General features: G+C 38.0%; 1 protein-coding gene across 6 annotated transcripts in view; it reads left to right on the plus strand.

Annotated features, from left to right (window-relative positions):
• HOOK3 (hook microtubule tethering protein 3) overlaps window positions 1-26,019 on the plus strand; it is an 87,170-nt gene that overhangs the window by 58,174 nt on the left and 2,977 nt on the right. For 3 of the 6 annotated variants that reach the window (XM_038124094.1, XM_038124098.1, XM_038124099.1), the window contains 9 exons: window positions 3,193-3,333; window positions 5,542-5,629; window positions 9,862-9,939; window positions 10,645-10,679; window positions 11,476-11,558; window positions 12,900-13,000; window positions 15,047-15,151; window positions 15,257-15,328; window positions 16,756-16,892. In XM_038124094.1, coding sequence (XP_037980022.1) covers window positions 3,193-3,333; window positions 5,542-5,629; window positions 9,862-9,939; window positions 10,645-10,679; window positions 11,476-11,558; window positions 12,900-13,000; window positions 15,047-15,151; window positions 15,257-15,328; window positions 16,756-16,892 — 840 coding nt within the window. Of the gene's footprint in view, window positions 1-3,192; window positions 3,334-5,541; window positions 5,630-9,861; window positions 9,940-10,644; window positions 10,680-11,475; window positions 11,559-12,899; window positions 13,001-15,046; window positions 15,152-15,256; window positions 15,329-16,755; window positions 18,603-26,019 lie in introns of those variants that run through there. The other 3 variants (XM_038124095.1, XM_038124096.1, XM_038124097.1) reach the window with 3 other exon arrangements.

Consider the following 26,019-nt stretch of genomic DNA (forward strand, 5'->3'; position numbering starts at 1 on the left):
GGGAGGTCTTGAGATTGCTGGCCCTTCTTATGGAGGACTTCAACTTACCAGATGGCTGCTGCAAATGCTGCACAGCAGAAAGGGATCAGTGTAGAAGGTTCTTCAACTACGTGGAAGATAACTTTCTAACACAGCTGCTGAGCAAGCCAACTAGGGAAGATGTGGTCTCACTGTTTGTGAACAGGGAAGGACTGGTAGATGATGTGATGATCAGAGGCCGTCTTGGGCCAGCAAGCACTGAATGAGAGAGTTTTTGATTCACAGAGAATTAAGGAGAGAGGCCAGCAGAACCTCCAGTTTGGACTTCTATGGGGCAGACTTTGACCTGTTTACAGGTTGGTTGACAGAGTTGCTTGGAAGTCAATCCTGAAGAGCAAAAGACTCTGGGAGGGCAAGAAGGGACTGTTAAGGTGCAAAGGTGCAGGAGCAGGCTGTCTCTAAGTGCCAAATGGTGAGCCATCAGGAAGACTGGCTTGGCTGCATAGAGAGCTTTGGCCAGAACTCGGGATAAAAAAGATTGTATCGTGTTTGGAAGAAGGGGCAAAGCCACTCAGGAGGAATACAGAGATGTTGTGCAGTTATGCAGGGAGAAAATTAGATGGACCGAAGCCCAACTAGATCTTATTCTGGCTACTGCCAATAAAAGACAATAAAAAATGTTTCTATAAATACATTCACAATTAAGTGAGGGTTAAGGAGAATCTCAGTCCCTTATCGATTGCAAGGAGAACCATACCAGTAAAGGATAAGGAGAAGGTTGATCTACTTAAAGCCTTCAGTGCCACAGTCTTTCATAGTAACACCTCTGATCTAGAAGACAGATGCAAGAAGCTGAATAAAGTTGCCACAATAGAGGAGGAAACAGCTATGCTATGCCTGCTTACAGCTATGCTACCTGCTGTGCCACTAAGACGCCCACAAGTCCATGGGGCTGGGTGGGATCCGCTGTAGGGTACTGAGCGGGTGGCTGCAAATGGGTGTTGGAAAATTCGCTCTGAAACAGTTTTTGCTTGTCAAATAGTGCATCTTGACTTGCTACTGTAGCAAGTAGGGGCAAGAAAACCAAGAGTCAAGCAGAGTGGGCAGAGAGTGACTTTGCCTGAGTGCTTCAATTTTTAAAGAGCCTGGGGCAATTCCCCAGCCCCTGCCCCACCATTCTGTTTTCCAGCTGCAGGAAGAGGGTAACAATTTTGGGCACAGATAGATACAATAACATTTTGGGTTACTCAGGACAGTGTTGATCTGCTGGATGGTCAAAAGGCTCTGCAGAGGAATCTGAACAGGTTGTATCAGTGGATAGAGGACAGTTGTATGAAGTTCTGCATGGCCAAGGTCCTGCCCTTGGATCACAACAATGTGTACAGTGCTGCAGGCTTGGAGAGGAGTGGCTGAAAAGATGCACAGTGGGAAGTCATTGTAGAGTCATAGAACACCTTGGGTTGGAAGGGACCTTAAAGATCATCTTGTTCTACCTACTGTGCCATGGGCAAGGACACCTTCCAGTACACCAGGTCGCTCAAATCTCCATCCAACCTAGCCTGGAATACTGCCAGGTATAGGGCAGCCAGAACTCCCTTTGCCATTGCCTCCAAACCCTCAAAGTAAAGAATTTCTGTTTCATATCTAATCTCAACCACCCTTTTCCAATTTGACACTGCTCTCCTTTGTCTTGTCTCTCCCTGCTCTTGTAAAAAATCTCTCTCCAGCTCTGTTGTTGGCTCCTTTCAGGCACTGTAAAGATGCTCTAAGGTATCCCTGGAGTCTGATCTACAACCCCAACCCCAGCTCTCTCAACCTGCTTTAACAGAGGTGTTCCATCTCTGTGATCACCTTAGCAGCTTCCTCTGGACTCACTTGAATTAGTTGACATACTTCCTGTGCTGGGACCTCAGAGCTGGATGCAGGGTTCCAGGTGGGCTCTCACCAGAGCAGAGCAGAGGGGCAGAATCCCCTCCCTCCCCTGCTGCCCACGCTGCTTTGGATACAACCCAGGATACATTTGGCTTTCTGGGCTGGGAGTGCCCATGGCTGGGTCATGTCCAGCTTCTCACCCACCAGCACCCCAGAGCTGCTCTCCATCTCTTCTCAGTTCATCCTCCAGCCTGGACTGATACCAGGGGTTGCCATAGGCCAAGTGCAGGACCTTACACTTGGCCTTGTTGAACCTCATGAAGTTTTCATTACCCAACTTCTTCAGTTTGTCCAGGTCCCTGTGGATGGCACCTGTTGTTCTGGTGTGGATTTGGTGTTGGGTGACAGCAGCTGAACATGAACTATTGAGTGCCCAAGTGGTCAAGAAGGCCAGTGGCATCCTGGCCTGTATCAGCAATAGAGTGGCGAGCAGGACCAGGGCAGGGATTATCCCCATGTAATTGGCACTGGTGTGGCCCCCCCTCAAATCCCCTGTCCAGTTTTGCACACTCTCACTACAAGAATGACATTGAGGGGCTGGAGCGTGTCCGGAGAAGGACAATAGAGCTAGAGAAGGGTCTAGAGAGTTAAGTTCTATGAGGAGCAGGAGGTTGTTTATCCTGGAGAAAGGAGGCTCAGGGGTAAGCTTATAATTCTCTACAACTGCTTGAAAGGAGGTGGGGGTTGGTCTTTTTTCCTTAAGCTGTGCTGGGGAGGTTTAGGTTGGATATTAGGAATCGTTTCTTCACCAGGTGGAGTCACCAAGCATTAAACCCAGGGAAGTGATTGAGTCGTCATCCCTGGTGGTATTTAAAAGATGTGTAGACGTGGTGTTTAAGGGATGTGGTTCTGTGGTGGACTTGGCAGTGCTGGGTTTATGTTGGATCTTGATGATCTTAAGAGTCTTTTCAACCCAAATGGTTCTGTGATTCTAAGACTAAGGGTTGAAATTACTTGCTCAGGATAATGCAGTAGTTTAGTGGCAGCTGAGATTGCAGTCTTTCTTCACTGTTGGTATTAACTTTGCATTCTCTGTTCTCCCTATATATTTGTTGAACTGTACTGTGAGATCTGATGGGGGCACTGAGGTAATTTCTTTGTGTTCTGTGTTCTGCAATTACAACTTACACTGGGTTTGTATTTGGGGGTTTGGAGATATGATTGCTGCAGCATCTGCCTTAAAAAGACTTGTGTTGTTATTTTACTTCATATGGTAAACTGTTTTCTTTGTTATAGATATTGGTATTCTTTTTCTTACAAAATTGTATTGTATCTGTTTAGGGAGAAACTCATCCGCCTTCAGCATGAGAACAAGATGTTAAAATTGAACCAAGAAGGTTCTGACAATGAGAAGATTGCCTTGTTGCAGAGCCTTCTTGATGATGCAAACTTGCGGAAGAATGAACTGGAGACAGAAAACAGGTAAGAAATTTTGTCCTCTGCTTCAGTTGACCTTCCTGCAGGCATCTGCAGGAGAAGAAAGACATGGATTTAATGGAATCAGTCCTGTGAAAGGCCACGAGGATGTGATTATAGGACTGTAGAGTCTTTTGTATGCGTAAAGTCTGAGGGATAGAGACTATGTGGCCTGGAAAAGAGAAGGCTTAGGTTAGATCTTATCAATGTATCTTATCAAAGTGTATGATGAGAAGGTCTAAAGAAAGTGGAGATAGACTCTTGTCAGTAATACTCAGTAACATGGCAAGAGGGTGTGGGCAGAGCTTAAAACACATTATATTTCATCTGAATGTGAGAATATACTTTTTTTTTCACCGTGAGGGTTGCTGAACACTGGAGTATGTTGCCCAGAGTGGTTGTCTTCATCCTTGTAGATATTTAAAACTCAACAGGACATGTTCCTTGGCAGGCTTCTCTAGCTGACCCTGCTGCATTGAACCAATCAGCATGCAGACATCTGTGAGACCAGACAGAGTGCATCAGAGCATGCCACAGTATTTGGCTGATAGTGATGTGAGGCTGCTTTGTATCTAAGCTTTGAATCCATTATTTATCTAATCTTCTCCCATCTTCCTCTTCAACTGGGGGAGGTGCCTGAAGCCTCAGAAAAGGTAAATACTGCACTCATGTTCAAGAAGGACAAGAAAAAGAACATAAGGAACTACTGAGATTGGTCAGCCATCGCTCACTTTCTGGAAATTTCACAAAGCAAGTCCATCTGGAATCTATTTCCAGCTACATGAGGGACAGGAAAGTAATTAGCAGATGTCAACATGAATTTATTCAGAGCAAATCATGCCTAACTAATCCAATTGTCTTGACAATGAGATGACTGCACATGTGAAGAAGGGCAAGAGGACGATACTTAGCTTTAGCAAAGCCTTTGCTAAAGTGTCCCATGGTAACCTTATGTTCAGAATGCCTGGATGTAAACTAAATAAGTGGACAGTTAAGTGAGCAAAAAAAAATTGATTGGACAGTGATCAGACAGCTGAGCCTAAAATAGTATTGTCAGTGAAATGAAACCCTGCTGGCAACCAATTCCTCAGTCATCAGTACCAGTACCAGCGCTGTTTGTCACTTTTATTAACAGCATCACTGATGAAAGGTGCTACAGTCTTAGTAAGTTGGAGAATGATACCATTTCGGGATGTCCTGAAAGGCAAAACTTATTCAGAGGAGCTCAATAGTCCAGAGTAATGAACTGATGAGATTCCTGTCCCTGGCTGTGGAGCAGCTCTGCTGCAAAAGCCCTAGGGTCCTAGTGGGTGGCAAAGGAGGATGTGTTGTCTGGGGACCTTGCAGTTGACTGTCATCTGGACAGTCCTCATTGAGGTGCAGGCTGTCAATCTGTGAAAATGATTGTTCACCTCTCATCAGTACTTATGGTATCACATCTGGACAGAGCATGTAGTTTTGGATTCCACAGTACCAGAGAGATGTGGATGTATAGAAGTGCAGCAGAATACTGCTGAGAGACACTGTAATGTGTGATAGGTGGGATAAAACTGACAACTGGGTTTGTCCAGGCTAAAGGACAGGTGACATAGAAGAGAGTACTGTGAACTGCATCTGCCTGATGGGAAGGTAGAAAGAAGACAGATTAGGGCCATTCTCAAGAGATTATTAGTGAAAGGACAAGAGGCAACAGACAAAATATGGAGTATGGGTCAGAGCTCTAGAAGAGAAGCCTAAAGAGACTGTTAGACCTCTGTCCTTACAAGTGCTTGAACCTGGTGCTGGATATGATTCCCAGCAATCTGCTGTAAATGCACCTGCTTTAAGGAGGAGATTGGATCTAGGCAACCTGTGGACATCTCTTCCAACCTACAGGTTTATAGGGTTCTGTAAAGGTGTGGAAGCATAAGCTAGCAGCTCTCTCATAGTAAAACTGACTATTAAAAGGTCTTTTTCCATATATATAGAACTGATTTCTGCATGCATTTATGTTGTCCTTGAGGAATATGAGAATGTTCTGGATGAATGTCTGGGTGTCACAATCTCTGGAACTGCTGTAAGCTCTAACTACTGCTGTAATTTTCTTGTGAGTAATTTACAGTATTGAATTTTTTTTGTGTAGATGATCTGAAAACACTGGACACTATAAATCTGAGACTGCCTCTTTTAGTTTGGTTTTTTTTTTCTGAAAAAGAAATAATGTCTCTTTCCTAGATTGGTAAATCAGAGGCTTCTGGAAGTACAGTCCCAGGTTGAAGAACTACAAAAATCTTTGCAGGATCAAGGTTCAAAAGCTGAAGATGTAAGTAGAAATGTACATCAAACTTACGTTCAATTAGTTACCATTTTTGAAACTTTCACCTTTTTGTAAAAAAGTAAAAGAATTATACAAACTGACATTTTTAATAGTTTTGTGTATTTACTTGTATGGTCTTACCAGTAAATTGTACTTCTCTAACTAGGATGTAAGGCAATTGTCTAGAATAAAAAACCTACGTAGAAAAAGTGTCATACATGTTTAATTTAAATAATTGTGTCTGTTGCAATAGAAAACTCAGCATTTAAATTATTTAATTAGAATACAGGGCTTTGGAGGGAATTGAGAAAATTGATTCTCCATGAATAAAGCATCTGAAGTTGTTTTGGGTTTAGTTTTCTTAATGAAAGTTAAGGCCTTTCCAGCCACTGAAAGGTCTGTAATTCTTCATTAAAATGTATCTCAGAATGAAAAAAGCCAGGCAGGCAAAAACTAAAAAAGAAGTCAAATAATTAGACCCTCAACACAATGCAGCATTTTCTGTTTCTGTATGCAGGATTAACTTTATTTGAAATGTAAGAATACACATTGTAGGTGTGTTAGTGTGGAAAACAACTTTCAGTCTTCCACTCAAAAATTGTTTATCTCCTGTATTTCAAAAAAGAAGCTCTAGAACCTTATTGAAAGCAGCAATTTGTTGGACTGTGTATGCATAGTGTATGCTCACAATCTCAGTGTACCTTGTTGCTAACTGGCAACAAACTGTAATGTGCTGCTTTCTGTTTTCGTGAGTTTGTTTTAACTAATTTATATAACATAGTGAAAGGTTTTTTTTATTAGATGCTTATGTAAATTTAAATTTAAGAATATGTTAAATTTAGTTTACCCTTTACATTTTCACAATAAGCTTTATGATTGTTAAACACCTAGTTGATTTCCATCAAGATTATTTTCCTGAGTAACTTAAAATGTGTTTTAGAATGCACATTAAAATAGGTCTATTCTGAGATGTTCTTTGTTGTCTTGATTATTGGCCAAAATCTTTTCAGGGTTAACAAGTACATGCAAGAATTATTCTCAGATACTGAGTATTGTAAATTATCTCTGTCAAATTGTATTCAGCTTTATTTACTGCAATTTTAATTGTGCTCCTTTTGAGGCTCTGGTTAGGTCAGTAATTTAGGGTGTGTCTGCACTCATGGCTTCTGTGTTGGTCTGACCATAGCAGTGGTAATTTATAGGTACTGATCCCATGGCCTTTTTTGCTGAATTCGATAGGATTTAATTTACTCTTAAGGAAGTAGGAGAGTGAGTGTAGACTCCGGGAGATGTTGAAGATGCAAGAACCTCTGACATTGTGGTTTCCTCATGCAATCTCCCTTGTAAAGCAGAGCAAACTTCAGAAGTTAAACCCAGCTGCTCAAGTAGGTAGAAGTTGGGCTGAGACTACCTGAGTTATCTTTAGGACAGGCATACAAAAAGAGTGATTCTTCAGAAATGTAAGAAAAAGCAATAGGAGAGACACAGCATACAGTTCACCAGTACATAATTTTTAGCTCATTTCCTCTGTTTTTTGCTATTTTTCTGCAAAATTGAATTTGAGATTCATATTTTTATGTACTTATACTGTAAATGTGCTCAGTCCAGAAAATTCATTTTCATTCAGTCCTGAAATGTATGGTCAGAGCTCAGGGTTGTTGGTTGGTTGGTTTGGTTTGTTTTTTTTAAGTTTTGTTTTAAAGCTGAAGTTATTTTTAGACATGCCCAAAAAGGTGTAGAGGTAGTGTTGTAACCCAGGCAAGTGTCCTTGTAGTGTTACATGCTCTGTGCCAAGGTCCACAAGGGTAGACAGTTTTGATTTTGTACTGAAGTGCAGTGGAAGGCAGCTGTGTGTAATGGGCACTGACACATTCTGTTGGGATGCATGATTAGTCCATTCTGGGTGTTACCTTGCTAGCCAGGCAAAGGCCTCCTTACCCCCATCTTTCAGACTACAGAATCAACTCAGATGTGTCTGGTGTGCTCAGAATAGGTTTGACGTACTGTCCTCCAGAATGCAGTGGTCATGTGGGGCTACTCAACAGTTATCTGAACAGCTCTGACCACATCCTTTGCATGTCTTATCACTGTCTTTTATCATCCTTGTTCTCCTGGTCTCTGCCCTAATTCCTTTCTATATAAACACCCTGCTTTTAGTTACTTCTGAACCACTTGTTAAATCCATCCCATGCCTAATGTTTTTTATAATGTAACATATGCGGTCTTGGCCTTACATGATATTACTGATAAACATCTCCCTAAAAGGTCCCCAGAATTCTGTTACCTTTTCAGTTAGCCATGAAGTTCAGCCACTTTTTCATTTGGTGAGACACTGGAACAAGTTACCCAGGGAAGCTGTGGATGCCCCATCCATAGAATATTCAAGGCAAGATTGGACAGTGCGTTGAGCAACCTGATCTAGTTTGGAGGAGTCCCTCCTTGTTGAAGGGGTTGGATTACGTGACCTTTAAAAGGCCATTCCAACCAAAGCCATTCTATCATTACTCTCAGCATTCTTGAAAATCTGACCATCCATCGTGGTGTTGTTTTGTGACTTTCATCACCTCACAGTGTTATTGATCTCATTCAGCAGTCTTCTGACATGATGATCCTTAGTTTCCCACATCCTGCTAAGTTAGCTTAACCTCAGGCCAGAACCTAACCATCTGCCCCTAACTTTAACATCTAAAATGAAACCAAACTTTGCCCTGAAAAATGGGACAGACTTGTTCCTTTGGTTTGTTTAAGCATGAAAGAACTTCAAGCAAAAATACTTTTATTTCTGTATTGTTTAGGAGACTTATCTTCATATGAGAGAACAGCAATTACAGTAATTACATTTTAGATTTGTACTAGTCTTTAAAGCTTACTGATACTGCAGAAATCCCAGAAGTAATATTTGCCCATTTTTAGAATGATCTGTCTGACTTTATCTGCCAAGTATATACAGGATCTTTGGGTACCTAGAACAGCACATTGAGTGTTTCAGTCTCTTTCTTAATCATGTGTCTTGGATCAGTTAATGTGGGTAAACTCATTTCTGCTTCTTTTAATTGATTGGGCTGTTTATCTCTAAATTGTTAGTTTCTTGCATGTGAAAACATGATCTATCTAGCTGGAAGAGAGGTTACCCCCTTAAACAGTGCAGCTACTAGGTAAATAATACACCAGTGGAATCAGTGTTGACTAGTAGTTGTGTCTGTTTCAAGATAAACCCAAGTGCAATAAAAGGATGCAAAAAAAAAAAGCTGAGTTCAATTTTGATTTTGTTACCTTAGGGAAATGGGCACTGCTTCCAGGTTTTTCCCTTTCTTGTCCCAGTCAGCTAGTAGTCCCCTAAATGATCAGATACAAGTGATGGGGACAGTTCAAATGATTTGTGACTGATAAAGATGCATACAAATATTTTTTTTGTTACATAAAGGGTAGTGTTGTTGTAGCTGTTCAGAGGACTGCAAAAAATAAAAAAGCCAATGGTCAAAACCTGCAGATCCTTAGCTTCTGCAAATTTCTGACTGTGAAATGAATAGAGCCGTGTTCACTTGTTTTTATGGCTCCCTACCTTTCTTGTCATGCAATAAGAAAATCTCCTTTGTAATAATGTAAAAACATGCCCCAGGAATGTGATCAAAGACAATATTTTGAAGCATAACCAAGCTAAAAAGCTTTTTGAGTGCACACAGTAATTTTTTCTGTTATCAAGGTGACTAAATCTTTGTAGGAAGAACGTTGGAGAAAAAACAATGAAATAATTTTGTGGATTATTTTATCTTGTATTTTGATGGTGTTGTGGACCATCAGTCACATGCGATGCCTCCCATGTGATTCATACCATATAAACACAAACTAAAAAGGCAGTTGCAGATTGAAATATTCTACATGTGCTTTGTATTCAGTTAGTGTGGCAATAACACAATTCAGCATCACACCACAAAAACACCTGCATCTCTTAATTCTACTTGTAGCCCAGCAGGCTGGCTATTTCCCTTGGTTTTGTTAGTTATATGATTTTTGTTTTAAAATTACTTTCCTAAATAGAAGTTGCTTTCCTTTGGGATTCTGATTCAAACACAATTATTTGTAAATGTGCTTCTTTATTCTTTTTATATTTTTGGATTTAGTGACATGTTTTAGAAAATGTTACAAGATGAAAATTGCTCATGAGAACAGAGGAAGAAATTGCACATGCGTGAAAAATGCATAGCTTTAACTTTTTCTGTTCATGACTTTCTAAATAGTTTCTTCTGTTGGCTGCTGTTTTGCTTTATACTAATGTCATCTCTGTTTCTTGGCATGGGCTTCTGCTCAAGGCTATTGTGAGTATGGCTTTCTATTTACTTAACACTACTTTCAGTTCATAGACATTTATTGAGTTTGTTTTGTTTTGGTTTTTTTTTTGAAAAATAGTCACTGTGGATGAAGTGAGTTTAAAATTTAAAAATTACTTCAAAGTTTTTATTCAAAGAGCTTATCTAAATGTGATTTAACCAGGAAGTGGAACACTGTAAGTTGTATGGTGATTTTTATGTGTCTGTAATCAAGAAAAATAAGAAACACAAAAAAAGGTGACATTTTTGCTACATTGCAGTTAGAAATACTCTACTCCTTGTAGTTTCTGTGGGGATGGGAATTTACTTCAACTAATTTGCTATATGTTTTCATGCAAGTTGCAATGCAATATTAGTAGGACAGGTCTCCTTGCAAATTTTGCTGCACTTTCCAATACAAGGTACTGAACAAATTAAAACAACTGCCTTAGAATTCTCTCATTTATGGATCTTACTTTTATTGATGTAGTTCCTGGGAAAATATTTGTAAAGTTCTGAAGGGCTCTAATTTTACTAAAGTCACACAGCTGTGAAGAGAAAGATACCACAGATGATTTACAGTTGTGATTTAAAACTGAAGTAAAAAAGGTGGATTTTGGTTGGAATGTCAAAGTTGCATGTTTTAAAATAATTTTAAAAATACATTAAAACTTCACAATATATTAAAATAAAACATTTAACTTTCTATTTTAGTCGGTTCTTCTGAAAAAGAAACTTGAAGAACATCTGTAAGTATTTTTGTTTCCCTGTTTTGTTTGCAGTGTGAAATTATGTGTTTTTCTATATAGTGAGGAAGGCAGACAGTCATTAGTGATGGATCTGGAAAATACGCAACTTAGAGAGATTAGATAGCACAGGAATATTTGGGAATCTGCTGTTCAGATTCTATTTTTTCCCATAGAAAACCATTGTGAAATTAAGAGCAATGAGGGAGCCATCATCTTGTGTTGGGTAGAAAACTTTGCTTAACTTTGTGCAACTCTTTGCTCAAAAGAACTAAGCAATTTTTTTCTGAGGGAAGCATGTTAATAATAAAAAAAAATTAGTTTGTTTACTATTAGATATACATTATGGCACAGAAGTAATACTTTAGGAAGTGCTGTCATTTTATTGTGCTATTCTGCACATATTTTACTTCCCTAAAAGAGTATTTGCTTTTTGACTGCCTTGCAAAAAGAACTTTCTGTTGCTTTTGGGTTTAGCCATTCTTTCCTCAATGTAATATGTTATGAGTATTCATTTTAGGACCTCATCATACAATTAACTCCTAAATTCTAAATTAAGTACAGTTATTGACAGAAACTGTTTGCTGTTGCAGTTATCCATACAGAACAATGTTTTTCATCCTAACTAACAAGTATTTCTATAGTGATATTGTCACTTGTCCTCATGCTCCATAGAAAAAAAATCAATCATGCCCATAGAAATAATCTCTGTCTGAGGATTTTCTCTTCTGCTTAGCACTCATTTCAAGCACAGTAATACCACTGGGGAAACAATATGTGCTTCTGTGGTTTGTAACAGAGAGAAGCTCCACGAAGCTAACAATGAGCTACAGAAGAAACGAGCTATTATTGAAGATTTGGAACCAAGATGCAACAACAGTTGTGAGTTACCTGTGCAGTCCATTTCTTTTCTTTGTAGATTATTTCAGGTGCAACATCTTTAATTATAGTACCTAAAGGAGGTATCAGGTAAGCAAAATGTACATTTTTAATGGAAGTGACATGTATGTTGTTAAATTTCTGTGGAAACTAGGGTGACCAAAAGGATGCTTTTAACACTTGAAATGCATGGGAATCCCATTTTAGAAACACTATAGTAAGAAATCATAGAATCATAGAATGCTAAAGGGTTAGAATGAACCTTAAAGATCATCTTAGAATGAACCTTAAAGATCATCTAGTCCTAAACCCCAGGGACATTGGCCATAGAAATACCAGCTCACTGCCATTGAACCTCAGCTGTCCAGAATTGTCATGTCTCATAAGACCCTAATTTAGAAGATCCTTGCTGTTGTCACTGACTCACTTTTACTTCCGATGTATATTCCTCCAATGGGTTTTCAAGAATGTGTTGTAGTTTGAGCAAATTTTCTGTTACTGGTCAAAGAGAATGTAAGATATATATCATATTGCTCAGAGGGTAGAACCCAGTATCTAGTTTTTTAGCACATTATTACTATGTTTTTTTCCAGAGCAGTAATGAGGGAGGTAGTCTGGATTTTTCAAAAGACTAGTTATTCTAGAATAAGGCAAAAAATTGTAACCAATGGCAGTTTTTCTGGTTTGTGGTAAAATTATTTTATTCGTAGTGAGATGGAGCAAAAAGTAGAAAAAATATCATGTTGTTTTCTGAGATCTGAGAAGTTGTATAGAAGATGTAGAAGTAATAATGGCTTGACATATTCTTATACCGACACAGGAAAAATCTGTGCAATTAAATTGTCCTACTGGTCTCAATTGCTGCTTAAGAAAATGTGAGGGGGAAATTAAATCTAGTATATTCACATTCACAGTTTAGTAGATGTGCAGCAGGAGTTGTGCTTCTTAGGACTTATTCCACTTCCATAAAATAACAAAAATCATATTTGCCTGTAATACATGCTAAGATATTATAGTATCTGTAAGTCATTAGTAAACCCATTTTCTAAATGTGTTCAGTGACATGATTGCTTTATGATTCCGTTTCTTTATTTGCCAGAATTTTAGAAAGCAAAATTATATCCCAGAAAATCAATTTAATGAGATTTTATAGGAATACCTATTTTTAATGTGTTTCTGAGCTATACAGTAATTAAATCTGTGATACCTGCCACATCAGATTTCTTGTCAGCTTTTCTTAACTGAAATATGTTTTAGCTGTGTCTTAAGTGTCTGTTGTAAAATATAAAAATATGCATAATATACTGATGTTATTTTCCAATGTGTGCATCTCCTGGCATAAAGCACTTAAAATTGAGGAATTACAAGAAGCTCTACGGAAAAAGGAGGAGGAAATGAAACAAATGGAAGAACGATACAAAAAGTATTTGGAAAAGGCCAAAAGCGTAAGTAGATACGTTCCACACCTGTCTGACAGAGACTGTATTACATGTCTTACATGTTCATAAAAATGAAGGAGGTATCTGTATACACAGTCATAAGGTAAAGAAAAGGAAGCTCCATTGATTATCATCTTATTGTTTCAGTATTTAATATGGATTAATTCTGCAAAAGATCAACCCATTTTTGAGACTTTTTATTGATGCTTTTTTGCAGTAAAGTCATCTTTTTGACTGAATCACCTTCAGTAGTTGTTAGATTTCTCTGATGTTCAGCATTCTCTTTCGTGTTTATTGTTTAATATATGCTTCTGTCAAGGAGGTGACTAACATTTAAGTATTGGGGATGTGGGTATACTACTAGCTTTGAAATGACAATACTTTGGTCTTAATCATAGTCCTATTTCTTCTCTTACTGTACTTTGCTATTTTGAGTATCTTAAGAGCATATCAGTGTCTTTAAATGCATGTCATTACATTGGAATCTGTAAGTAGAGTCCTAATTTGCCAAAACTTTATGCTTTCTTCCTGTACTTCTTTGGAGTTTCCTGAATGACTTCTTGTGAAATGTCTCAGGAAGTCTAAAAAAATTTCTCCTCTGTCCCCCCTGCCCTCAAATTTTATATTAGTTATTGTGTCTTAGAGTATATTCCACTGAAAGACAGCATTTCACTTTTCAGTAAGATTTGTATATTTGTTTGTGCTGTTTTACTAAAGGGTGTTTTATAGGACAGTAGCATTAATTGCTTAGGTTAACTTTTTGTAATCTTCTTATCAGTTTTCATTTTATTTGTGTTTGGTTTGCAGCTGGTTTTTTTTTTGTTTCTTTTTGTTATTATTGATGGGTTTTGGTGCAGGGTTTTTATTGTGGAACCATTATAGTCTTCCACTATGGAAGGTGTATTCGGATCTAATGAGTATTTTCTTAGAAAAATAACATGCTTTTATAGAATAGAATCATAGAATCATTTAGGTTGGAAAAGATCTCCAAGATCATTGAGTCAGCTTTTGACTGATCATAACTGTGTTAAGGAGACCATGGCCCTAGGTGCCACATCCAATTAATTCCTTGAACACCTCCAGGGATGTGTACACTACCTCCGCAGGCAACCCATTCCTATGTTTAACAATTTAACCTAAACCTTCCCTGGCACAGCTTGTGGCCGTGTTGTCTTATCCTGTCACTGGTTGCTTGGGAGAAGCGGCCACAGCTCCCATCTGGCTACAACCTCCTTTCAAGTAGAGAGTGATAAGGGCTCCCAGAGTTATCTTTTCTCCAGGCTAAACACCTCCAGCTCCGTCAGCCACTCCGCATAGGATTTATTTTACCATAGAGTAAAAATATCTCACTTAAATTTAAAGCATTGTTTTATTTCAGCATCTGGACACAACTCTGAAATAAGTCGAAGGATAAAATAAGAGAAGTCTATTTCTATATAGCCAAAGGTTGTTAAAGAGTTTCAAGCCATTTTTTATTAAAGGCTTAATAATTCAGGCAATTTGCTGGATTTGTTCTTGGTTTAGCTCTGTTTGCTAGCACTCTTGCATGACACATACAAGTTTACCGGCGTCCCTTTGTCTTTTTAGAAGTGTAACAATTATGCATGTACTGCAGAGTGCTTAACAGAGCTACTAAGAAGTTACAGCATCTGGTGCCCCAGGTAGGTGAAGCATGACAAATATCCATAAGGACAGAAGCTGTCCTTCCTCAAGCAGGAGAAATTGACAGGCAGGAAAATCATAGCTATGACAAGAGAAACCTTATAGAAGTTCTTTCTGTCACTAAGGCCCCAAGGAAATGTAGCCTGAGTTAGGAACTGTAAATGTGAGTCTGGGATACTGAATCTTTTAGGTATCACTTGTCAGTAGTTTTGTTTCTCAGTCCTGTAAAAGAAGGCCCTGTTCAGATGCTCTAATATGTCACAGTTGATGGAGAGGTAGACATATTTAAGTTACTGTTTTTATTTTTTAGCCTGACTTAAAAGGTTTTAATTCCTTAACAAGATTGCTTTTGCAGGATTTAATAAAAATCAAACTGGTTTTCTCTAACAGGTCATCCGCACATTAGATCCTAAACAGAACCAGGGTGCTGCTCCTGAGATTCAGGCACTCAAAAATCAGTTGCAGGAGCGGGACAGAATGCTTCATTCCCTGGAGGTAGTAATCGTTGTGTTTGGTGGTAAAAATTAATTGATTTTTAGTTAGAGACTAATACTTCTATTATACTTTGGCTTTAAATATATGGATTTTTTTGCTTTACAGAAAGAATATGAGAAAACAAAAAGTCAAAGAGAAATGGAGGAGAAATTTATCGTTAGTGCCTGGTACAACATGGTAAGAATCTCTTTTTAATTGAAAATTTAAAAAACAAAAGAAACTATTAATACTGTTTGTTTCTGGCATGTTTATAACAGTTTTTGTTTGAAAAGCATTTGCCAACACACAAACACAGAAGCAATTTTTAGTAATCTTAAGTTATCTCTATGTAAGAGTCTGTTCCTATAATAACCTTCTGGAAAATAAAAAAAAAAGAAGTTCATAATTTTCAAGTTTTTAAATCAGAAATGGCTCAGATCACTACTTTGTAATCCCAGCCCTTCACTTATACAGATTATAGTCCTCAAATTTTCTTTGGTTCACCACTTTCCAGTCTTCCAGTAGTTTCTAATGAAGGGGCACAATCAAAACAATTCATCTTACTTGCAATTCAGTTGGAGTGCTCAGAGAAATGACTCCTTTAACTTGGATGCAAATTTAGCCCCATACAAAGAATGAGGACATCAGCAAGACCCTCACTTAAATTATTCAAAGAAAAGTTTGGATAGAAGATCAGGTCTGTGCCATCTTGCAGCTTTTGCTGGGCCTGCGTGCCAGGAGAGTGGTCACCCACATCAGATTTGTTCAAGACTTCCCTTTGGCAGACTCGTTGGTTGCATTGAAACTGCTCTTCGTCTGTAACTTGACATCTGCTCTAGATTTTAATGTTTCATTCTGCTCAATCATAGAATTCAGATTCCTCCTCTCTGTATTCCTTTGGAAGAGTTTTCTTCTTGCTGTTCTACATCCTTCTTGTCTTCATGAATAGCAAGTCTAAACTCAAGCAGAGTGTTTGAATTGTTTACATATTGAAGGTGTTTTCAAATGACCACTGTCCTTGGCCAATTTTTTAACATTAGTCCTCCTAACAAGTAGAACACAAGCCTGAGGTAAGACTCATGGTTCAGTGACCCATCCTGAACATTAAGATGGTCACTGATAGCTTTGTCTGTATCATTCTTTAATTAGTCTCTGCTTTTATGCTCAGCTGCACAGCCCACCACAGCTTTCTTAATTTCCTTGTTGTGTTTTTGCCTGATGAGAACATACTGTCTCCCAAGATATGCTTCTGACATAGGAGTTGGTGTTTCCACAGACAAAGGCAATACCTAAACTTTTTTGAGAAGAAAAGTATTTTTCTAGGTCAACAAGCTGAAGGGAGCCAGGAATTGGGGAAAGTCCTTTTGAAAAGAATTGTCCAATTGCCATAAGAAGCATATATTGTGTTCTTAAGTTACTCTAAACCTGGAGAATGACAGCAGGGAAGGGGAAGAGATCCACACAAAGTGTTAGGAAGAATACCTTACCTTTGTCCTTAAAAATAAGATGCTTTGTGTATGGAATTCAAACTAGTTTAGTCAGTGTGAAGACAAGTAATGAACAAAATGTAAATTAATAAAGTTGTTTTGTATTGGTATTCACTGAGAAATTCTCTTTGTCCATAGGGGATGACTCTGCATAAAAAAGCAGCAGAAGACAGACTGGCTAGTACAGGCTCAGGACAGTCCTTCCTGGCTAGACAAAGGCAAGCCACGAGCACAAGGAGATCTTACCCTGGTCATGTCCAGCCAGCAACAGCAAGGTAGAGAAGCCTTGCCCTTAGAAAGAAAACTGCCCTGTGATCCAGGCCACTTCTATTGCAAGTGACAACATTCAAGAAAAATAAACCAGCATCCTTTCTCTTTCTCCCTTGTAACTGCTATTATTTTACCATTCAGGAAAGGGTTATATTATGCTTTCTCATTGCTCTGTTATGCCCCTTGCTTATATTTTTTGGAGTTCATTTCTCTCTGCGTTTTCTGAATGTGCCAAAATTTTGAAAACATCTAGAGGAGTGCTGTATAATAACAGTCTTATTTGTATGAAGCCTGGTCTCTTACAAAAAAAAAAAATCATGTGGACCATGTGACAATGTAGATTTCTTATCACAGTTGGTACTTTTGTGCCTGTAAGGGTTGTTATGCTTTATAAGACTGTTTTTGTTCAAAGGGAATTTGCTTTTTATTTTATCTCCTGTCCTGTTGCTTCAGAAAAATGCTGAAATCTCATTACAGAAATGCAAAGTTGGATCATTATATTATTGTGAAATATATTTCATACTAAAAGTTCACCAATGCAAAAAAGAAAGATTGGGGATTTTCTTACTCTCCTAAGTTCAAAGTTTGCTCTTATTTTTGGCATTTAGGGAAGCAGGGTGATCGTTTTCCAGATTTTTCTTTATCAACTGGTGTTACCTCTTTTGCTGGTAGAGATGCATATTTTCAAATGGTTTATTCCACTCTTCTTTTTCAAGTATATACTTAAATACATATTGTAAAAAGGTGGAGAAGTATTTAGGATATGCTAATTTGCTACTCTATCATCCATTTAAAAAGGACATTTGTTTTAAAATTTTATGATTATGGATGAACAATACATAGTGGATCAAGGCCCCAACTAATATTGTTAATGTATTCCAGTTGTCATCCCCTACTAAAAGACTTGCTTTTAATATATTGATTCAGGGTATAATTGTATCAGTTGCCTTACTAATGGTACCAGTGCCTTCAGGTGAGTTTATTGCTGACTTTGTTGGGAACTGGCTGTGATTTGTTGTACTGCCTTTTTAATGCATAGCTGATTAATTGTTGTAACACCTTCATGTTGATCAATGGATGGAGGCTCCTCCTATTTAGGTTCTGTTCCTACGAAGTTGTGCTTTTTTTTCCTGACCAAATCTATGCATTCCCTATCATTTTTGTCAAAGAATTGATGGACACAAAAAACCTGAATATTGGCTGGCTGGAAGTTTCATATTTATGCATCTTGTTGTGATTCAGTTTTAAATTTAGAGACTGGTTTTAAATTTAGGTTTTTATTTAGAGACTGTTTGGATTCTAATGCACGGGCAGTTAGTGTATAAATTTATTCTTTCACCTGATTTTAATGCTCTTCTAAGTGGAGACGTTTCTTTTTGCATAAATCCCTTTAGAGAAAAGATAATAGCATTTATTAGTGATCTGAATGTCTGTTTTAATTCAAACTTGGGTAGAATGAGCAATGGATAATTTAAACAAGCACACCTAGATTAAAAAGTAATAAACAGGTGAATGACATTTTTAGGTTCTATTGTTTTATCCTCAAGTGCATAATCTGTTTTAATCTGGGCAAAGAAATGCATTCAGTATGTGTCTGAAAAATATTTTCTGTTCCAGTTACGCCCCCACATGCACTTCCATGCACCCCACACAGAAAACAGATGCTGAATTCTACATATAGTTTTGTATTTTATTCCTCACATTTGGGAGAAAATGGTTTTCTAAAAATTTGCTGTACTTATGGAGTATATAACTGGTATGGACTTGCAAAAAGGAGATGAGACATGGCAGGTTTCTTGTGTGCAGAAAGATAACAATGCAAAGGAAGTTGCAGATAATTTCTGTAGCTCAGTGAGGTGATATGCTCAATCTGCTGTCTCTTACTGAGATACAAAATGCTCTGTAAACAAAATGCTTTCTGTACTCATCTAGATGATTGCACTTGATGTGCGATAGCTTTTACTGATTTTGTTGTGCAATCGATTTTAATAACTTGAAGAACTCTTTACTACATGCTGTATGTGAACAGGAGCAAGACCACTCCTACTCTCACTAAGCGAATTTGATGTTCCTGTTTGAGGTTACAGCATTTTATATCATCTAGAGCAAGAACCTAAGAATACCTAAAACTCTATTTTAATTTTAATCTAGCTTTTTTTTTCTGTTACAAAACTGCCAAGGGCTATTTGTGAAAGAAAGGGATGGAACCTTAATGGGACGTTTTATCCCTCCATTTACTTATTCTTGTTAGTTAGGTGCAGATCTAAAAGAACTTGAACTCAATCAGCACACTAGAATAAAAGTAATTGCTTTTATAATTATTATGTTAATATTTGTTCTACTGTTTTGCCTCCAAAGTTTTGATGACAGGTTAATGCCACTGAGAGGAGATGAACAGATACTGGTTAGAAGCCTTGTCTTAGGCTTTTAGTTTCCAGACGCTCACAGCTTCTTTTGCTTCTTGGTGGTTGTTGGCTTTTCTCCTCTTTGTGATTCTCTCTTTCCTTTTTCCTTGAAGATAAGACACTGAAGTGTTTTTTGTAGTTCTCTTCAAAAATAGATAGCATCATTATATAACATCAAAGAGCAACACAAAACTCATATTGCATCTGAGCTTTATTGTTGCCCATAGTAATTGTTAGGCAAGTGAACAATCATTACAAACGTGCAGAAATTCTGGTATTTCCCAGAATTCGTGCTGAATATAAAAACCTGAAAATGTACTGCACTCTTTAAGAAATATACTCAGCTGCTGTCTGGTACTAGTAAGTCATTTGTTATGTCTCCTATTAGTAATTAAATTCAGTCCTTTTTTCTTCAGTGCTTCTTTAATTTTCTGCATACATCCATTCTTAGTCTTTGTGTGTGGATGAATGCAGGTGGTGAACATCATTAAATCTTCTCTTTCACAAGAACAGCTCCTTTATTCAAAGGGTTCAGCTTCATTATTTTGCTTACTTGTTATGTATCTTTGTAATCAGTGCGTATTTTAAAAAAAGGAGCTCAGACTGTGACTCCAGGGAATAAATACCTATGTAGGGGAGCTACCAGTGTATGTTCCCTATTTGTCTTACCTTGAGTAATTAAAGAATATAATCAAAAGCCCCAGCCTATGGAGCAGAATTCTCTCAGTACATTAGATAGTTCTGAGAAGTTTTTAGGAATACTTTTTTCCACTGAGGCAAGAAAGACTATTTACATCAAAATTGTAGTAGTAATTACTAAGCCAAAGCTGTATCCTGTCCTGACACACCGCAGAAAAAAGACCCCACAACTGAGCTTAAAGAGAAAAGGTTCTCCAGATCAGAGGTAAAACAGCTGAGGAGTGAATGAGAGTACCTCTCTGGGCACTGTGCTGAGGATCTGCCCAGAATAATCTTTCTTACAGATTTTAATTAATAACAATAAAAGATAGCAGGTGAAGGGGGTTATTTTAGGATAAATAGTTTCATTGTTTAGAGCTGAAGCTTAGTTTCTGACCTAAAAGGATGGTGGGTTCAGATGTGCAGTCCAGTTCATGTACTTCTGTGGAGAGTTGAGTTTTTAGCATATCCAGTCAGTTACTACAGAAAAAAATATTCAAGTTCCCTCTTTTCTTGATAGCAACACATAACCACTTGGATCATAACATGTATTTTCTAAGTGCTGTGAAAACCGAAGTAGTTTAATTTGAAGGTTGTATGCCATCCACAGTGCAAAGGTGTCTCCCCTCGGAGAGAAACTCCGCGAGAAGAAAGTGTAGCCTGATGCTACACTCCTCTCCCGACTTCAGCCACTTTCTTTTGTACTTTTTTAAGTACCCATAAGTATTCAGAAGTACCCAGTAGTTAGTTTCCTAGCAACTTACTGAGAAAAAATTCTATAAGTAAAAGAAAAAAAAAGAAAGAAACCCAACCCCCCAAAACAGGTAAACACTCATCTGGAACATACAACTTTGCATATACAAAATGAAATGAGTATGTAATGGCTACAAATTGCCTTACATTTTGTTTGGAAATAATCAAATGGCAATCTTGTCCTGTTCAAGTGTCACTTGTGTTAGCAGTAATGGTTCTGCAAGTTTTTTGTGGTTCTCTGTTCTGGAAGGAGCACTGGCATTTTTATATGTGTATGAAAGAATTAACAGTGAATATTCCTATTACTGCTTTATTATGATCTCAGATAGTAAGTGGTATGTGTAAGCTGTCAAGAAAATTTAAACATTTTTTTTCAATTTTGAAGCCCTTGGTATTTTGACTTGTGCACATGGCTTTTGCTTTTCCTGTTGTTATGTATGAAATTGCCAATTAAATCGAATCAATAATTTGCAAGAGCCAAATTATGATAAAATAACAAAGTATAAAATTTATTTCGCATTCGAATGACAAAATCTGGATCAGCCACGAATCAAATCGGACAGAGTCTAGCCCAGGACTAGGCTCTGGGTGACACACATACACAGCTCTGAGCCCCTGCCTGCATCAGAGTGGTAGTGGCACACCATAGCCGTGTCCGAGTCCAGTTCTTATACTCTTTTTCTCGCCGCAGGCCAGGATGTCCTTTGTCCTTTTCTTAATCAAGTGAGTCCCAAAAGCTTCTCCGGTCTCAGGATAAAGCTATCAGATGGAAAACGGTCCAGCTCTCGATGTCTCGGGAATAATTCGTCGGTTTCTTGTCTCCTGCTAGACAGAGCTTGAGAACCGGGCTCGAAACACACAAAACCCAAAATACAAAAACCCGGTCCGGGAAGATATACGAGTTAAACAGTTCCTTACTGGTAATCCTTTGCATGTTAAGGGATTTCCCAGAAACAGACCACAGGTCTGAATGGATCACCATCTGATACGTCATCTCCTCTGGCTATCTGCAGCCAGGTGTGCCACTAATGGCTGACTCTTTACTTAGTTAAAATTTCTGAAATCCTCTGCCACTTCCCCTTCTTCACATGTGAATGTGGTCAGGCTATGTGTGGTATGTGTATGACAACAGATTTCCCAACCCCTGCAAGCCGTCTCCCTTAGTTTTTTGGGAACTTGCCTGGGCAAGTCTCCTGTGGTAGAAAAATAGACCCTTAATTTTTGATACCTACTCTTAACCTGTTCTATTATTTTTCACATCTATAACTATATTACATTCATTATATCATTTTATTTTCTTATGAATTTTCACACATTCATAACACTGTGTTCTCTGGTACATGAGACTATACACTTAACAGCCTCCTGAATTATTTTGAGTGGGTTTAATTTTCCCAATGTGTTGGCATTTTCTGTGATTTGGCTGTAAGATATTTTAATGTCACCACTTGATTTTCTTGTTAGTGATTCGGAGGGAGACTACCCTGGATGTGGCTAACTTTCCTTTTTCTTATGAAGCAAAACGGTATTTCAATTTTACTTACTATATAGAGATTTTTTTTTATTCTTGCCCAACATAATGACTTTTTGCAAGGATTGATGAGGGAGGTATTTTTGCACTCAAGTCAGCTATGCAATACTGACTTCTTAATGGGTTTTTGCACATGTGTTTTAGGTAGAATGTGGACTCTGTGTTTTGCAGTAAGATTGTACTGATTAACTTCAGTATCTCCTAACCAAATTTAGCAGGCATTTTCCTCACCTGGCATTGCATAAATCAATAGCTAAAAGGATCTATCAGGATATACTTCCAAGTGGTGAGTGTTTTTGAAGCAAATGTCATATTCTAGGTAGGATCCTAGCCATGCCTCCAGTTTGTCACTCTTAAGGAATCAAGAACATATCCTGACATGGCTGATTGGATTGCCTTACTCCTGTGGTCCTCCTTCCCTCTGGAAGTCCAGAAAAGTAGCAGAAGTTTGTCAGTGATCCTGCAGGCTATGACTAACAATAAGGTGTGATTTCTTTGCTCTGAAAGTGGAGGAGGCAGATGCAAGCAACTAGTCAGTACAAAAATCAGAAGAGCATTCTTTCAGCATTTTGTGTTTTGGTTTTCATTTTAAAATGAAATAAGAAGAACCTAAGCTTATTGAGCTAGAAAGATGATTTTTATATTTTTAATTCAAATTTAATTTTAATTGAGTAACTAATAGAGGTTTTATCCATATATAAGGCAGAGCTGTCATTATCAGCCACCACAGCCTCATACTTCTTGCATCTGGTACAGTGAAACCCTGTAAAGTTTGACTCTGCTACCAGCTCCATTGAACCATTTGGAGACACTGAGGACTTAGCTAGTTTCATCCTCTGGTTTTCTTTGACTCTTTTTTTTTTTTTTTTTTTTTTTGTCTTCATTAAGATACTGGGATATAAAGTTCTTTTTTAAAATGCATCAGCTCATTGAATTAGGCAATGAATGAATGTTGATTGGAGGGCTCTAGGAAACTTGACAAATCATACCATCCCATGGGGCACTGAGACAGCACCTGATAGTGTAGCCAAGGCATCTTTCCAGATAAATTGTCCTGGTGTCAGATGGTAGTCAGTGGATCAGTAGGAACTTGTGCTGACTGCTGTAATTGAAGCCCTCATCTCCTGGAGGATGGTGTTGCTGTCAGCTTCACTGTGATCCAGATTCTATCTTCACCTTTGGGCCTTGCCAAGGTAGTGCAGGACTACCCTGAAGCATATTTCTGCATTAGTTGGCTGTGGTGGCAAATCGGGAGTTTGCTCTGCTGCTGTTTGCTGTGCATGTAAAGTCGTTTGGAATATTGCAAATCCTTCAGTCTCCTTTGCATATGTGCCTTTTCCAGGCTGAAAACAAAGTCCATTTGTCAGATAAAAATTTCTTGCAGCTGTCTTGCTGCTATGGGCCTCAGAGACTGATCCATACAACATGAAAAATACTGCTGGTAGAGGGAGTTGGGCAACCTTTCCTTTCTGGTGCTGACTTTATTCCTTGCTTTGCATTAGAGAGATCCTTCGCAATCAGATCGGTGATTTCAGAAAGAGGAACCAGTGGTTGTTTTAATTGTTACAAAAGCAGACATTTGTCAGCACTGAGAAGAACTGCTAACTACTGTAGCATGGCATGAATTTAAGCACTACAAAAGCAAGTATTTCCACTTGGTTTAGATTACAGTATAGAGATATAGAGTAGTTTATTCTGGAAATAGAAATTGAATCCCTAATGATTATACACAACTTGAAGAGAAAAGAGCTAACGTAAAGTCCAGTTGTTACTGTTAGCATGCTCATGTTGTTACCCTGGTCATGAAAGTGGATGGATGGAATTTTAAGAGAAAATCCCTAGTGGTGTAGTATTTATGGAGTTATAAAATAGTTGTAATGAGACCATCAGACTTTTGACTTTTGATTTGGATTTGAATGTAAAATCAGCTGTATCGTTTAAGATATTGTAAAGCAGAGGTTATTGTTCACAGCCACAAAAAGTTAGCAAGCTGGAGAGTAAACTAATTTCCTGGAGGCATCAATGGTTTTGAAATTGATTTTAAAGCTTTTGTTTAGCAGTATCAGTAAAGTCTCAGAATAATTATATAAGGCCACAATTAAAAAAATTTATAATCTGCTTTGTATTCTCTTTGTCTGTCTAAGATGCTGCAGGTGCAGTGACAGGTTATGCTCAGTGAATTTACCTCATATCTTGCATTTCTGTTTTCTTCTATGTGTTGCTACCTCAACAGGTGGCTTTCAAATAGAGAAATTGGCAGACAACTATTTTTAGAACATGGTAAGAATTTTTAGTCAGGAAAGGACACTAACAGATGAATTTTTACATCCTTGAAAGTTAATATAGTGTCTGAGTTTACAAGACCTCTCAAAAGTACTATTGACTCAAAGAGAAGCCTGAAGTGTCATTTCTGTGTATGTGCAAAATACACTTGAAGGACACTTGAAGTGCTACTAAATGTTAAGTTTGAGCTAAATAATAGCCAGATGAGACTAAATTAGTAGATTATATTCATTTATACACAATAGAATAGGGTACATGCTTACGTAGCTTGAACTTTTTATTTTTTATAGAACAACTACAGTGATCTTCTTATTAGTCCTGAACTGTGTAACTTTATGCACCAAGCAGTGCCAAGCAAGCTTAAAAGACAATGATTGCTCAAAATACACACCCTCAAGGTCTTTGAATGTGTTGAATGTGGTAATTTTTTTATTCCATTTGATGTGTGTCTCTGTGTTTCTATTTGTTTTTCTATTATGGTTAGTATTCTGAGTGGATGAATGAGAAGGAAAAAAAGAGGGATATACAAGCTGCAGGACTTGTAGCATAAATACTTTTTTATCTATTTAACCTAGATTGTCCATCACAAGAAGCATTCTTAGAATCATTTTTGACCAGTGCAATACAGGGGACAAGGAAGTGGGGAAACAGGCTCTAATTTCAGTTTGGTGAAGCCTATTTGCTCTTTGCAGTATGAAAACAAAAATGCCCATTTAATGCTGTGCCAGTGCTGTGTAGGGATATCTGTGTCACCTGGGGAAAGTAGCTGTGTCAGTAAAGCATTCCATTCCCGTTACACTGGAATGTGCACAGGAAAAAGGGTGCATCAGTGAGAACGGAGTACTGTGCCAACCTCTCCGATTCTCTTCCAAACTTAGATTCCCTTCCTCAGCCTTGTAGTGTGCTGTCTTGACTGCTCGGTGACTCTGACTCAGCTTACTTGAACAAGAACGTGTATCTTTTTCTGGCAATTCAAACCTGTATTTGCATGCAAGGAATAGAATTTGCCAGTGCACTGGGGCAGTGATGCTGAGCCTGATGCACAGGATGAGCTCTGATGAAATTTAAATGCCTTCAGTGGTGGTGAGAGCTCAAGATAGTGGATGTGATTGTCTTTTAGTGTGTAAACACATGCAGAATTGGGTGGGCACCTTTCACTTTATTTTGCTTTAACAGTTGTACTCGGAGACAGCAGGAATGCCTGAGACTTGCTCATTGCTGTGTAAACTTACTTTCCCTAGGTTTATTAGTTAAGAATGGTGCCCTGAAGAATTTTACTCGGAAGCGTGTGAAGTTTAATTACAGATAAACTTAGATATTGACAAAGGCTATTTTGTTGCTTTTCCAATTATTGACCTGTAACCTTCCTGTTAATTTGAACAGTTGCTTGGCAAACGTATTTTCCCTGTGAATTTGCACAACTCTTAAGTAGAGGTGGCCTTACTAAACTGCTTTTCAAAAGACCTGTTCTGTTCTCTGTTT

The sequence above is a fragment of the Motacilla alba genome, chromosome Z (genome assembly GCF_015832195.1).
Source record: "Motacilla alba alba isolate MOTALB_02 chromosome Z, Motacilla_alba_V1.0_pri, whole genome shotgun sequence".
Taxonomy (NCBI): domain Eukaryota; kingdom Metazoa; phylum Chordata; class Aves; order Passeriformes; family Motacillidae; genus Motacilla; species Motacilla alba.